This window comes from Halichoeres trimaculatus, unplaced genomic scaffold, assembly GCF_033239565.1.
Source record: "Halichoeres trimaculatus isolate MK-OKI-2021-1 unplaced genomic scaffold, fHalTri1.1 fHalTri1_scaffold_8, whole genome shotgun sequence".
NCBI lineage: Eukaryota > Metazoa > Chordata > Actinopteri > Labriformes > Labridae > Halichoeres > Halichoeres trimaculatus.
Genome location: NW_027437186.1, coordinates 23237294 through 23252289, shown reverse-complemented (window position 1 = coordinate 23252289; position 14996 = coordinate 23237294). Strand labels below are relative to the sequence as shown.

The window sequence follows — 14996 nt, the reverse complement described above, 5'->3', positions numbered from 1 at the left end:
TTTTTAGTGTTTTTCTTACTTAAAATATCAAATATGGAGGAGTGCCATTGGCCTAGCAGTTTTGGCTTGCCCCATGTACAGAGGCTTTATCACTCCCACTCACATCTATTTGCTGCATGTTCATCTCTTCTCTCTGCTCCCCATGTTTCCTATCTCTTCACCTGTCTTATCCAATAAACACTGAAAATACGTCAAAAATAACTCTAAAAAATAGATGTCTGTCATCTTACTAAGCAATTTTTAAATCTTCTGTGCTTTATTCTTTAGAGACCTAGGAAGTAAATATGTCCATTAAAAAAGCTGTAAAAGTATCAACAGAGGAACATGTGTGACATTGAAATGCCAAAAATCAGCTGCCTGCAGCTTTCTGCAGTGAAGCCAAATGAGGTTTAATGAACATAAGTTCCAGAGCTGAATGGGCAGACATCTAATAACAACAGAGAGCAGCACTTGGGTTAGCCAATCCGATGTCAAGGGGCCTGTGACACTTTGGACTGCACCATGATGTATTGGGAAGTATTTATAGTAAAATGATATCTTCATACTGTGCAACAAGATCTTAAACAGGGGTTTAACCTTACAAAATTGGACTGAATGTGTTTCTTAGATTGTTTCATCCTATTTATGCTCATTTTTCTGCACTGAATGTTTGAAACCTTGTGGTTCTGTACCTGTCAGTATGTTGTGGAAGTACAATTGAACTTAAATGTTAATCTATCTATTTCCTCTGACCTGGGGGCCACAATAAGTAAAGTAACTAAGCTCCGGGGTCAGTTTCTAAGAATATCAGTGTCTGAATGCCTTGAAATTGCCTGGAAAATGTTGGGAGTTGAATTTGTTAAAATGGGGCCTTAGAGTGAGGGATGTTTGCTTTTACTTTCTGAGGCACAAAAACTCACACTGCTTTTCACGTCCTTCAGTTTTGGCAGAATGTCCAAGGTGAAACCATCAGCCTGCCCTCGAGTCCGATTGCCTCCGTTCATGTAGTTTCCAAAAGCCAGCACCAGGCCAAGCACCTGCAGTACACACTCACCGGTCTGCAAAGTCTGGTGCACGCATACACACACACACACACACACACACACACACACACAAACATGTACATAGACAAATGAGATGTAGACATGAAGGCCAGACGGAGCGACAGACAGGACAGAGAAGAGATCCAGTTGATCACCTTGCAGACTCTCTGAAGGATTTCGATTTTACGGAGGACCGAGGTGATACATTCATGGAAAGTTGACTGAAACAGGATGCAGAACACTCGTTCAGAGAAGTTTGGGATTTGGGATAACTGGAATAAAAACCTTCAAGAGAAGAGAAATTAGTTGTATTACACATTTTCAAAATAAATCTCATTGAAACACATTTAGTTCACAGAATATGTTTGTTGCTTACTGTTCAGGCTTATCCAGAGGCTTGGCATCCACTTTGTCTTTGGATGCTTTAATATGCTTGTTAATGCCATCCATCTCATCAGCTTGAGCTCTCTGTCCACAAAAAAAAAAAAAAAAAAAAAAAAATGTAGAGCATACATGGAGCTAATACTAAGAGTAAAAGAAGCTGAAACAGTTTAAATATGAATGTCTCAATGTTCACACAGCCTGACTCAAACCAAAGCTACACTGAGTGTCAGAATAGCTGATTTGAACACACTCTGTGCATAGTTTGATCATACAAACATCGGGAACTGCTAAAAATCGAGGCCCTGATGCCAAACACATTGGCACAAACTGGAATTAATGCGCCTCCAACCAGATGTTGTGAATATACAAGTTTGGTGTTCAAACACATTCTCATGTGTTCTCTGTGCTTGTATGGATTAGAGATGTAACGTATGAGTCTACTTTGCAGCATTATCAACTACGGAAAACAAAGGGTGTAATTTAGACTTGGAGATGGAGTACAAAATCAGTTTTAGCACTGGTGTCAAAATGATCAACACGTGAAACAAGCATAAACAAAGGGGATAATGACAAGATGGTTAAAGGCAATAGAGAATTTTAATGACTTCAAGACAACATTGAAAGAAGATTAAATTAGATTGGCCAATCTTGCTAAAACCTGAGGCATGCAGTTTGCATTTTTTGATTGGGAGAAATAAACACTGGCTGCTATGTGAGGATATGATAAAGCAGCATGCAACCTAAAGCTGCTGAAAATGTCCCCCATTCATTAAGTATCAGAACAGTCTACTCCACCAAGTTGTAACATCTTTCTCCCTAAATGAGGACATGCAGTCTGTTCTCACTGTTTGCCTCATTGAGGCTTACCCACGGTACCTCTTTTTGCATTTGTTTTCATAAGATGCTTTTATTTTAGGTTTTACAATAACCCCTAGAAGCTTTGAGTCTCTTGTTCACACCATAGACCATGTCATACATGAACATAGTCTCTGAAGTCGCCCATGTATTTCTGATACAGCCCATCGTCAACAGGGCCAAGTTGGAAATACTGAACTTGATCAAGTTTTGTTCAAGTCTTGATGAGGTGAGGAGGGGAGGAGACCGGCCTTAAGCTATTGAGAGCCCACCTGTCACAGGTCAGCCATAACCTCACTTGAAGATAACGAGTTGTATAGAATCAAGCTCACTTTTTCGGCTTGGTGTGTATGTGGTTTCCAGTCTTGGTCACGGTTTTCTTCATTTCTGCATGAGCCTCATTTTTCATGGCCAGAATTTGCCATTAGGCTCAAACCAAAACTGATCAATCATTCAAAAAAAAAAAAAAAAAAAAGGCTTTAGATAAATCTTGTAGGTCTACAATGATGTAACACTGAGTCTATTTTTATGGCAAACTTAACGAAATCCAAGCCAGACAGTTTTAAGGCAACAAGAAGGATGCAGGTGAAGATCGTGTGATCTACAGCACCTGAACACACACTAATTGGATAACACCATGACATTTTGGTAATTACTGCATTCGTGGTCAATAACAAACCTCAACAAAACCATACCTAAAACAAGTTTGTTGAGGTGAAAGACAGACACTGTTACAGCCACTAAAACGGTCTAAAAGTGGATCAGTTTTGTTATATTTTGCCTTTTTGTAGACAGTTTTTTCAAACATGAAAAAGGAACCTTGAAATGAGCCTTTTTTAAAATATAACTCAATTGTTTGTTAGTCTACATTGTATACGTTTCAGAAATGCTAAAGGACTGCCTTCAGCCAGACTACATTCCTGGCTGTTATCCTGCTGTTAGGCTCTGGACCACAGTTTTATACAAGGTGGTAGAAAAAAAAACAGGCCAGAAATGCCCCATCGTTTCACAAGAGGCAAAGACAATAGATGTTAATGTGTCTGACGCAGATGGGCCAAACAAAAAACCATCCCCGGGAAGAAAATGTAAACTCTCGCTCAGTCTGTAGCCCCCCAAAGAGTCTCAGTCGTCTGCTCTCTCCTTCTGTTTCTCTCCATCTTTCTCTCTGGGGTTCGGCCTCGGCATGGATCCTTGGGAAACTTCAAACACCAGCATCAAACGCACTGAGGGCCCGATTAGTATTCTACACACCGCTGCCTTCTGTCGAAGAGGGCAAGCTCTCCTTCGCCTCCTCTCGAGATGTTTTCAAGTGTAAATATATTTAATACAAAGCAGATCCTTTTCAAAGGGCAGCAGCCGAGCCCAGCAGTGTTTGGTGTAATTGGGGACAAGTAGGCATTAGCGTGTGATCTCTGAATTGCTAGGGCATGTTGCAGTGGTTGTTAGCATGAGAAATGCAGTCCCATGTGGAATATCAAATGCAAGGGGGAAAAGTAGGATGATATTTGTGATGCCAGAATTTGAGTGGTGGCCAAGTGGTTTTCATTAGCCAGGTTTCTAACACAGGGCTAAACAGAGCCAGCCAGGGCTCAATCACTATTTATGTCACTCAATTTTCAGTGTAACAACATTTATGGGATTATTTGTACATTGAGCTGCCAAAGGATAGTGTCCAAATGACACATAGCATCATATGATAAACATGTCAGATATGTTTACATATCACCAGGCCTTACAGTGGACACACATGAGGTGATTATTTGTAATTTGCAGGAGGGGGACTATGGCTTGGACTGACCTCTATGACATTAAGCTACCGTCAGCTGAAAGGAGTCTGATCTTCAGACATCCAGTCTGGGCCCAGATTATGGCTTGTGATATTAGAAGGGAGGGAGCGGTGTCCCACTATCACTGCGACCCCTTAAATGGTGGAGGCTTATTGTTCAAAGAGCAGGAGTGGCCATAAGCCGCAAGCTCATAGACTGAGCGGCTCTGTCCCTTTGCTCATGTGTGTGTGTGAGTTTGAGTGGTGTGTGTGTTTTCAGACATACAGTGTGTGTGCACATTTGTGTGGGTTAGATTATTTGTTTGCTAGCATGTTTGTGTGTGTGTGAGTCGGAAAAGAGAGTGAGGGAGAGCAGTGTGTGATCTGGTTCCTAGTGCAGTGAGCAAGGGTGTAACCATTAGAAGCCCCTTGCATTCCTCAAGACAGGCTGACTGTGCTGCCAACTGTGGTTTAGGGGGCTGGAGACCCACAGACAGGATGGAGTCTCGAAATACAAAAGAGAAACAATTTGGCTCCTCGACTCAATAACACAGCCTCGAGCCATCAGGGGGAGAGAAGGAGAGAAAGGGAGAGCTTGAAGTCTTGGGGTGAGCGGGGAGGTTAGAAGACTTTTGATCCTCAGTTATGACACATTGGTTCATAACTGCAGCTTGTCTCGAGCCTCCGTCTCATTCCCATGATCAACATTATTAATATGCCTCTAGCAGCCAAAGGACCATGCCTCTCCTGTGTAGTTGTGCCAAAAAGCAATTCGCAGGAATTTCACAGCATCTTAAAACTGTATTCCTGCTGAAATGTGGAAAACATGCCCGTTTTTCATGTTCCATTATTTACTGACCTGACTTCGAACGGAGCCTGAACTGTTTCCACTGGGCGGGGGGAAAGATTTCCTATCACTGAAGGTTGATGAATATGTATTTACTGCATACAAGGAGCCCCTTGGAGCCAAAATGGAGACATATTGGAAAGCAGTGATGACAGCTCCATGATTCTATTTAGGCTAATAATATACAACACAATGTGGTCATCTCACCCATCAAAGCCCCACGTAGTTGCTTTCTTTTTTTTTTTGAAAAACCACACGAGGACCTTGAAGAAGAGCTGAGTGACACAAGTGTTGCACTTTCCCTGTTATTTTCTCTGCATTCACTGGGAAAACATGTTTACTACGTAAAAGAGTTGCAGCAGACAGACCTACACAAGGCTGACTCTGCCGCCAAACAGTGCACATACCAGTACGGTTTGTGGCTCGTCTGTTTGTTTTGGTGTCTAATGCACACTTCCTTGAGTTCACTCTTTCAAGTGGAACATTTTGAACACATTGAAGTAACTGACAACTCAAAAACCATGTCGCTTTATATAATCAACACATAAATTTAATTAAAAAGTGTTACTCCACCCTCCCACCTACAATGTATACAGACATTCACATCTTCATAATCTTCAAAAGGCTCCTTTTGATGGATAGCACTTGGTGTTTTGTGGTTTACCGTCAGGGGATTGCCAAATAAAACAACACTAACAGTTGATGAGAGATCATTTTGCCATTTTGTTGATATCAAAACCTGTTGAGTCCGCTTAGGTTTCGTTCTGTAATAAAATGATTGCCTGTTACTCATATATGGCATGAAAAGTGTAACCATAAATCATTCTATTTGTCACAAGCAGACTGTTCTGAAATAATACTTTTGCTGAAAACCACAGAAGGAAAAGGAAAAAAAAAGTTTTCCCAAAGTGAATACTGCCGTCCAGATCTGCCTGATCTGTCACTGGTGTTACTTTGTATAATTATCCTGGGTTTGTTGCTCAACACTGTGTATTTTCATGACTCTATATTGGCAGGAAATTGCAGAAATGGATTTCAGTTTGGAGATATTGTCTTTTCAGTGTTCTATTGACTTTGCTGAAACCACTGTCCACATGAGCCATGAAAATCCTGCCTTCAAAGTCAAAAACTTGCAAATTTTAAGAATGTTTATTACAGTTGTAACCAGAAAGACATAGCTGCAGTTCCACTTTGTTTTTTTTGTTACTCACATTTTCATAAAGAGCTTGCAGAGTCTCCAGGTCGACCACTGTGTTGTCCATATTCAGGACAGCTGTGGATGGAACCAGATGGGTGACATGGTCAATGCAACTGTTTGCAGCAGAAACACATCATGACATTTCTGTGCTGCCTTCAAGAAACAACATTAAACAAGTCAGAAATCAAACCAAGCCTCAGCTTTCGTGATCTCTCCTCAGTTTCCTGTAGCTGGAGCAGCAATAACATGCACCGACATCTTTTCTAATCCCAGGTTTTCTGCCTTCCTGGGGCTGAATCTGGGATGAAACAGGGATAAAATTCTTCCACATACAGCGTCATGTACCGTCTGCTGTGAGTTACGTAGATATCAGCTCTCATCGCTTCAGCAAAGTAAGGGGCCACAAACTAAAAACATAAATGCATTGGTCTAAGAAATCTGTCAAAGGTACAGAGATCTGTGTTTGAACTCCTGTGTTTGAATTCCTGGTGTCGCCTTTTTGTCTCGGCGCGAGGACCTGGCGCCCGTGAGCATTAATCCTTTGAAAGTAAATGTTTAAAGACAAACAGAGCCCGGGGGTCTGCTGCATCGAGGCTGAGGTGTTGCTGTATGCACTATTGCTTCGGTGAAGCACTCGACACCTATATGTATCTTCACCAATTACTCACATTGTTTTGACCTGTTGATTTGCTGGAGAGGTGCACAGGGGAAAGAAGGTGTCAGGAGGGATAAAGGAACATGAAGCAGTAGATCCAGATCCAGCAAATTGCTCTCTTTAAATCACACATAATGAACTCTTAGGAGTGAGTTCCTTACTTGAAAAAAGAATGCATGACAAGTGTGACCAACATGGGCATTAGAAATAAAGCTTAAAGCAACTTTTGTGTCCTTCCAATAAGTTCTCAAGCTTTTAGGTCTCAGAATCCGCCTTTATGTAATCCTCCAGCTTTTAAAATATGCTCTCTCCCTTTTCCTCCATTCTTTGCTGTCACTCTCTAACCTCCTAACACCCTCTTCTCCTTCAAAGCCACCACAAAAACAACTTCCCTCTCTCAGACGCTCCCCTTCTCTGTTTCTCGCACTCTCCTCTTGTCCCCATTTGGTTTTCATTACCATCTAAACCAGAGTCTGGCTGGGTTGCTTTGATTGGAGATGGGTTTTTCTTAAAGACATGGGAGAAAAACCGTATCATCACTCTGACACAGAACTCCTATGACCAAAAGGCAAACCCATGTGTCTGGGTCTACCCCGAGTACCACATTCAACCCCAGCACGGCGCCAGCAACCACCATATTATACTGGATACAAAGCCTCGCAAGAAGCAGACGCAGAGCGGAAGTGTCCTATGAAACATGCAGAGTGTCGGCCAAGTCTGACAGCAAACAACAACAGCTGTGAGGAACAGAGAAATGTGTTCTCACTGAGCAAGAGGAGCGTCATAAAACAGACACAATCCAAATCAATGATTCAGATGTTGTTTTTTCTTTGACACAGAGATATGCAAGTGATGGGACCTTTGATAGCCGCCGTCTTCATCATCAAATCAAAGGAAACAAAACATGATTCAGAGGAAGAGACAATTAAAAAGTTTTGATGAGCACATTTTTCTTTGGAAAACAAACTGTCCTGTAATTCTTTAATCATCTTAGACCTCTGATGGCGCGAGGGAACATGAAGTCATTTCAGCAAATAAAAATACAAAAGAACTGCTCATACAAAGTCCTCTGGGTGCTCTACTTTATTCAAAATAATGATTAATTGAAGGTTATAATAATTCATGCCCAACAATTATTCAAACAAAATGGATTACAAAGCAAATAAAGAACACTTACTTTAGTTTTTATACGAGGTTGTTAGCTTTATACTGTCTCTGGGAATAACAAGCTTACGTCATACTTTGAGTCGTTAACTTCCCCAAACCATTAAGATATCTTCTCTGTGACCTCACCCTCCATGATATACTGAAGTTTCCAATCAGCACTAATTATACTTGATGGTAAAAACTGTCCTAACAGAGGAGACGAATGACAGTGCTGATGAGAATGGCCCTTTCCTGCCCTCCTGCTCTGACCTGAGATGAGTGTGCTGAAGACTGACTTCAAGGTCTGAAAACAGGCAGAAAAATCACCCAAAAGATGCTTCAAATACAGAACACCCAGAGTGACTGTTTGTGGTGACAAGTGTACAAAATGTACCCGTCACAGCCTCTGTTGTACATATTCTTTTATTGTCAGCTCCAGAGCTGCCATGAGTGTTGAGATAAAGATTTGAAGCTGTGATAAAAGGCTGTTCTGTAGGAGGCCTGAATAGAAGAGGGAGATGGGGACGAGTGTTTAGACACATGGATGAGGGAAGATTGGAGAGCAATCAGAGAGTAACTCAAACAGGAAAACAGTCGGTTCCCATCATCATCTCCTGAATGACTTCACTTTAACAAAGCCATTTGGACAAGATGGTGACAACTCATCAGAAGAAGACAGAGAGGGGCGGAGGGACACGATGTGGATGCTAGCGGGGGATTATGCAAAATGAAAGAAGAAGAAAACAGACAGAAGAAGAGTTCTTATAAGATAACTTCTTTTGTTATGACTTGTGATAATTATGAAGAGAAGGTCTAAGCTTTGGCTAATTTTACTCACACCTCAGTAGGCAGAAAATGTGGCATTTAATGACATCTGAAAAAAGTATCAGTACAAATTTGCACTTACCATTGTGGATGTCTTTCATATCCAGATGAATGCTCGACATGAGAATCCCCACAGCCTGTGAACGCTTGTTACTCAAAAGCTTCACCACCTGAGAGATAAGACAGAAGGATGTGAGCAGCAGGGTTATACAAGGCCAAAGAAAACAGAAAACAGTTAATCCTCCTTTTTCCATGACATGCAAACAAATGCACACTTTTACACACACCCTGACAACACACTTAATAAAAGACCAGAAACACAAAACAGAAACATCACTCTTCTTTGTTATTTTCTGTGGGAGGAAACCAAAGGCTATTCCACCGCAGACGTGGGGAAATTGAAGTGATGTCTGGCTGAATTATGATGATTAATAATTTTGCCTTTTCCTCAAAGTCTCCACATCCATCATCTTTGAGGAGTGCAAAAAGTACTCAGTGAAAAATATTTGAGTGAAGTACTCTAACATGAATTCAACTCTTAATGCTGTTATACATACAGTGAATACATAATTTTTTGGTCAGAGTGATTGTCCCTTCAAAATAGAACTTCTCAGAAATGTGCAAAATGAAGAAATGTTAGAAAGAAAGCACCTAGGAAAGAAACATCACACCATAGTTGCATGAAACAGTGTGTGCAAGAGGGTTCTAAGTAAACAAAACATACCTTTCAAGTCTTGTTAAATCCACTGACCTGATAGTCAAAAATCTATACACTGTGTTTAGCACATAGTCATAGCAGGGGAGCACTTCACTGGGTTTTATCTTTCTTTTTACTAACATTGCCCTTGTAGCATATCATTTCCTAATAACATCCAGCCAAATGTATAAACCACAACATAACATTAGGAATATTTTCAAGACAAACATTTAAGGACAACAAAACAACCCCTGAAAATCATCTGATACGATGTCTTTCAACAATCGTATGGAACTCATGAGGGCATGTTTTTACTTTAAAGAATTCATTTTATCTCAAGTACAGTATGTGCTGATCTTTTTATCCACTTACTTTTTCAAGGTTGTCTTCAAAGAAAACGTTTGGAGCATTGTGAAACAAGAGGTACCACAAAAGAAACTGCAAACTTGAACATTTCCCTTTAAGATCTTCAGAGACTGTTCTCTTTGGTTTTAGAGCATTCACAGAGCGCCATTTGAAGAAGAGGTGTTGTAAACATAGGCTGTAGAATACATGGTTTTAGTCTGTGTGACGTCACCCATCTCTTTATGACACAGAGTTCTGGAGCAAATTGTCAAAGCACTGAAGTGATAAGGGACATATTGGGCCTCCATACTAACACCATCCACTGATCAGTCAGCTGAGCTTTGCCTCTGTCTCTGATTGGGCAAACTCACTATCTTAATATCTTCCAAACATCTGAGTTAGAAAAAAATTCACTGTATTATTTGGCTTACTTTGTATGAGGTGAGCACAACATCTGTTTAGTGTTACTCACAGCCCAGTGCTCCTAGACGTGTCTGTGTAAGGTTAGTGAATCCTGGTTACGCCCTGCCAGTTCTCATCTACCAACCCCAACATTACCAAGCAAAGTTAATGTAACCTCACTCTTCATTTTATTGATGGGCTCTCAAGTGTGAACAGACCACTGCAGAATAACTGCTGCATGTGGGTTGGAATGGACATTATCCTCCTTAAAACCATGTCCTTAAATGAGGACGTCACATTTATGCCTCTCAGACCCATGATAATTCATTTTCAACTTTTGACTTATCAACCACATTTAGGGACACTGCCCACATCATCTTTTGGTGAAATCACAACATTAACACATTAAAGTAAAATAGCACAACTAACCAACAACTAATAGAGAACTCATAACACAAATAATTAAACTTCCTGTACAATGGCCAAAGTACAAAGTTTAGTTTTTATACTTATAAGATAAGATAAGATAAGTCATACTTTATTAATCCCCGGAGGGAAATTCAAGTTGTTTGGGCACTCTTCCAAGCAGAGAATTGTACACTCTGATGGCTGCAGGGAGGAATGATCTTCGGAACCTCTCGGTCCTGCAGCGCACAGAGGTAAGGCGTCCCCTGCTGCTGATCCTCTGGACTATGATGTTGTGAAGTGGGTGATCAGAGTGACGGATGATGGCCTCCACTTTCTTCTGTGTATACCTTTCCACCACAGCCTCCAGTGAGTCCAAACTGGATCCAACCACAGAGCTAGCTCTCTTCACCAGTTTTTCCAGTCGCCTCTTGTCCTTCTGCTTTAAACTATTTCCCCAGCAGACTGCACCATAAAACAAAGCACTGGCTACCACGGACTGATAAAACATCTGCAGCAGCTTTCCACAGACATCAATTGATCTGAGCTTCCTTAAGAAAAAGAGACGGCTCTGCCCCTTCTTAAAGAGTGCATCTGTATTAAGGGACCAGTCCAACTTGTTGTCCAGATGTACACCAAGATATTTGTAGGTTGGCACCACCTCCACGTCCACCCCATGGATGTTAACTGACTGATGGCAGAGCCCAGACTTTCGGAAATCCACAATCATTTCCTTTGTTTTTGAGGTGTTCAGTAGGAGACAATTTCTATGACTCCAGTCACAGAAAGCTTTTATCAGATCCCTGTATTCAGATTCCTGTCCATTTTGGATACACGCCACAATAGCAGTGTCATCGGAGTATTTTTGGATGTGGCAGGACTCAGAGTTGTATTTGAAGTCTGCAGTATAAAGTGTGAATAGGAATGGAGCCAGAACAGTTCCTTGTGGAGCCCCCGTGCTGCTCATGACCGTCCCAGAGACGCAGTTTCCCAACCTGACAAACTGTGGCCTCTCTGTGAGATAGTCTGTGATCCAGGAGACAAAGGATGGGTTCACTCCTATGTCTTTGAGCTTATCTCTCAATATCATGGGCTGGATGGTGTTAAATGCACTTGAAAAATCAAAGAACATAATTCTTACATAGGTGCCAGGTTCTTCTAGATAGCACAGGGCACGGTGGAGCATGTATGTAACTGCATCATCCACTCCAATATGATTTCTATATGCAAACTGCAGAGGTTCTAGTGTGTCTTTGACCTCAAGTCTCAACAGACGTAAAAGCAGCCTCTCAAAGGTTTTCATAACATGTGAGGTGAGGGCAACTGGTCTGTAGTCGTTGAGTTCAGCTGGGCATTTGAGTTTTGGTACCGGCACAATACAAGATGTTTTCCACAGAGCCGGGACCTGACCCAACTGTAGACTCAGGTTGAAGATCCTCTGAAGGGGTTCACACAATTGGGCAGCACAGTCCTTAAGCAGTCTTGGACACACACCATCTGGACCAGCAGCCTTCCCTGAGCACAGTCTTCCTAACTCTAACCTCACTCCTAAAGCTGTGACAGACGGTGACGGTTGAAGAGGCACAGGTGTAAGAGGGGATGTAGCAGGAGTGGTGGAGAGACACAGATGTGTAGAAGGAGCAGCAGTAGAAGAGGAAGTGGTCGCTGTGTCAAACTTGTTGAAGAACTGGTTGAATTCATTAGCACGTTCAACATCACCCACAATTGGCTGCCTTGTCTTTGTGTTATATCCAGAGATGTTGTTGATTCCTCTCCACACCTCCCGCATGTTATTATTTTGTAGTTGTCTCTCAATTTTCTTTTTATATTTCACCTTAGCCTCCCTTAATCTCCTCTTCAGCACTTTTTGCACCAGTTTGAGCCGTTCTTTGTCGCCATCTCTAAAGGCTTCCTTTTTCTGATTGAGGATATCCTTGATGTCACTTGTGATCCAGGGTTTGTTATTGGGGAAACGGAGTACAGTCTTTGATGGTATGATATTGTCTTTACAGAAGTTGATGTATTCAGTAAAACAGTCAACCTGTTTATCAATATCTATACTATTTTCATCTGTTTCTAACAATACATTCCAGTCTGTGCACTCAAAGCAGTCTCTCAGAGCCTCACTGGCCTCAGGTGTCCATTTTCTAATTGTTACAGTAGTTGCATGCTGCCTCAATACGCAGGGTCTGTAACAAGACTGAAGTAAAACCAGATTGTGATCCGACCTGCCCAGTGGTGGTAATGCAGTGGCACTGTATGCATCTTTGACGTTGGCATATAGAAGATCAAGTGTTCTGTTCACTCTGGTTGGGCAATTAACAAACTGTTTAAATCCAGTGAGATGAGAGGAGAGGCTAACATGGTTAAAGTCTCCAGATATTATTATGAGAGCCTCAGGATGTTGAGTCTGTAGCCTGGCAACAGTTTCTTGGATAACATCACATGGAACTTCAGCAGTTGCTTTGGGTGGAATGTACACGAGGATTGTTATTATATGACTGAATTCTCTGGGAAGGTAATATGGCCTCATCCCAACTGCCAACAGTTCAATGTCCGGAGAACACATCTTCACCTTGACTGTAGTATGATCAGGATTACACCATCTCTGATTGATGTATAAAACCAGTCCTCCACCTTTTGACTTGCCACTAGCTTTGGTGTCTCTGTCCAGACGTATCAGCGTGAAGCCAGGGATATCCACACAGGAATCAGAGATGTTTTGATTCAACCAGGTCTCAGTAAAGCACATGAGGCTGCACTCACGGTATACATTTTGTGTCTTCACCAGTATCTCTAGTTCATCCTTTTTGTTGGGCAGAGAGTTGACATTCCCCATGATGACTGAAGGAAGAAAGGGCTTGTATCTCCATCTCCTGGCCTTTAACTTTGCACCAGCACGACATCCTCGGAAAGGCTTCTTTATCTCAGCAGGAATAGGGTGATGTCCTCCAGATTTGCTCCATCGTAATGCAAGAAGCTCCTCTCTTGAATAAACTCTCCTTCCAGCAGACATATCCATGAGTTGTTGTCAAAAAAGTCCAGTATTGAGCAAAAATTAGCAAAAGAAACAATTAAAGATAAAAATATAGCTAAAAAAGCAGAGTAATAACAGAGAGCTGCCAAACTTTGCTGCTACCGCTAGAAGCGCATCATTCGAAAGCATTAGGTCTTACTTATCCCAAATAGTAAGGTGAATTAAAAATTGTACACCAGACAAAAGCTTGGTTCTTAAGAGGTTAACACAAACAGCTAAACCCATACTTTAGCCCACTCTTCTATTCAATTTTCTTCTGCGCCTCTGTCCTTTTTCTTTTTGCCAGTCCATCCCCAGTGTTTGCAGTTTTTCCACTGTTAATCCAAGAAATCTCTCTTCTCACTCGGTCTACTCGCTTCTCACTGCTAATCTTTGTAGGCTAAAGTAATAGTGTCAATGGACTCCTGGTTTGTCATGCCATAATAAGTCTTCACAGGGCCTTAAGCAATAAAACTTCAACATTCAATGACATGCTCTGTTTTCAATTAAATACTGAATCATTTGATTTCCAAATCACCAGATTTTATTTTTTCAGTGGCCCAACTTTTTTTGATTTGCATTTTTTTGTAGTTTGGATAGAGCCATTTACATCTGTTACTTCCAGGATCTGCAAATTGAGCAGCAGCAGAGGATGTCTCAGCTCAGAGATGCATTTCAAATCAATTATTCAGCTAATTATTTGTCAAAAATAGCTCTCTCCTTCCTGAGTCACAATTCAGTCATATCGGACCACACAGACATCTAATGATTCACATACCAATGAATTTTGTATGACTAACACCAGAGATATCATTATGTTAAATATTCATCACCAAAAAATGTCAGCCAGTTCTGGAAGTTGACTGAGAATCATCATAGTTTTACATTTTACTGCTGTTTGAGCTCAAAAAGCTCCACTGTTGGATTAGACACGCCAGACACTGCTCCTCATGTGCATCAAAAAGCCTTGTCTCCAAAGACCCTGTTGCTGGTTTGACATTTTTCTGCCACCCTGTAAACTTCTTCAAATAACTGATAGAAGGAAGTCAAAATAGGCTGAAAATACTTAAGAGTACAATGGCATTTGGTGTGATCAAGACTGTTAAATCCCACAAGTGAGCTATCTGACAAAATGTATCCACATTATCTTTGCAAATTGGTTAATTGAGTTTATTACTTTGGTTATCTGTCTGCCAGAAATTGTGCATATTCCTGACTTTAAATTGCCAGCCAGTTTTTATCTGTCTTTCCAGATCACAAAATAAATATGGTTTGGCCTCCAACTGTTGCTCTGGCAAACAAAGGGGGTGGTACTTTTTAAAAAGCCCATTTCCACATCAAGTGACTAGTTGATTCAACAAAGAAGAATATTGAATATTGAAAAAAAAGATAATCCAAGCCCTTAATTTTTTGCTTAACCTGCTTACACAAATC

At 41.2% G+C, this 14996-nt stretch overlaps 1 protein-coding gene across 1 annotated transcript in view; it reads right to left on the bottom strand.

The window, feature by feature from the left end:
* fmn2a (formin 2a) overlaps nucleotides 1–14996 on the bottom strand; it is a 46418-nt gene that overhangs the window by 17591 nt on the left and 13831 nt on the right. The window contains exons 6-10 of the mRNA XM_074676065.1: nucleotides 8780–8867; nucleotides 6085–6146; nucleotides 1399–1490; nucleotides 1178–1307; nucleotides 900–1046 (exon numbers count right to left, since the gene is read on the bottom strand). Of these exons, the coding sequence (XP_074532166.1) occupies nucleotides 900–1046; nucleotides 1178–1307; nucleotides 1399–1490; nucleotides 6085–6146; nucleotides 8780–8867 (519 nt within the window). The remainder of the gene's footprint in view (nucleotides 1–899; nucleotides 1047–1177; nucleotides 1308–1398; nucleotides 1491–6084; nucleotides 6147–8779; nucleotides 8868–14996) is intronic.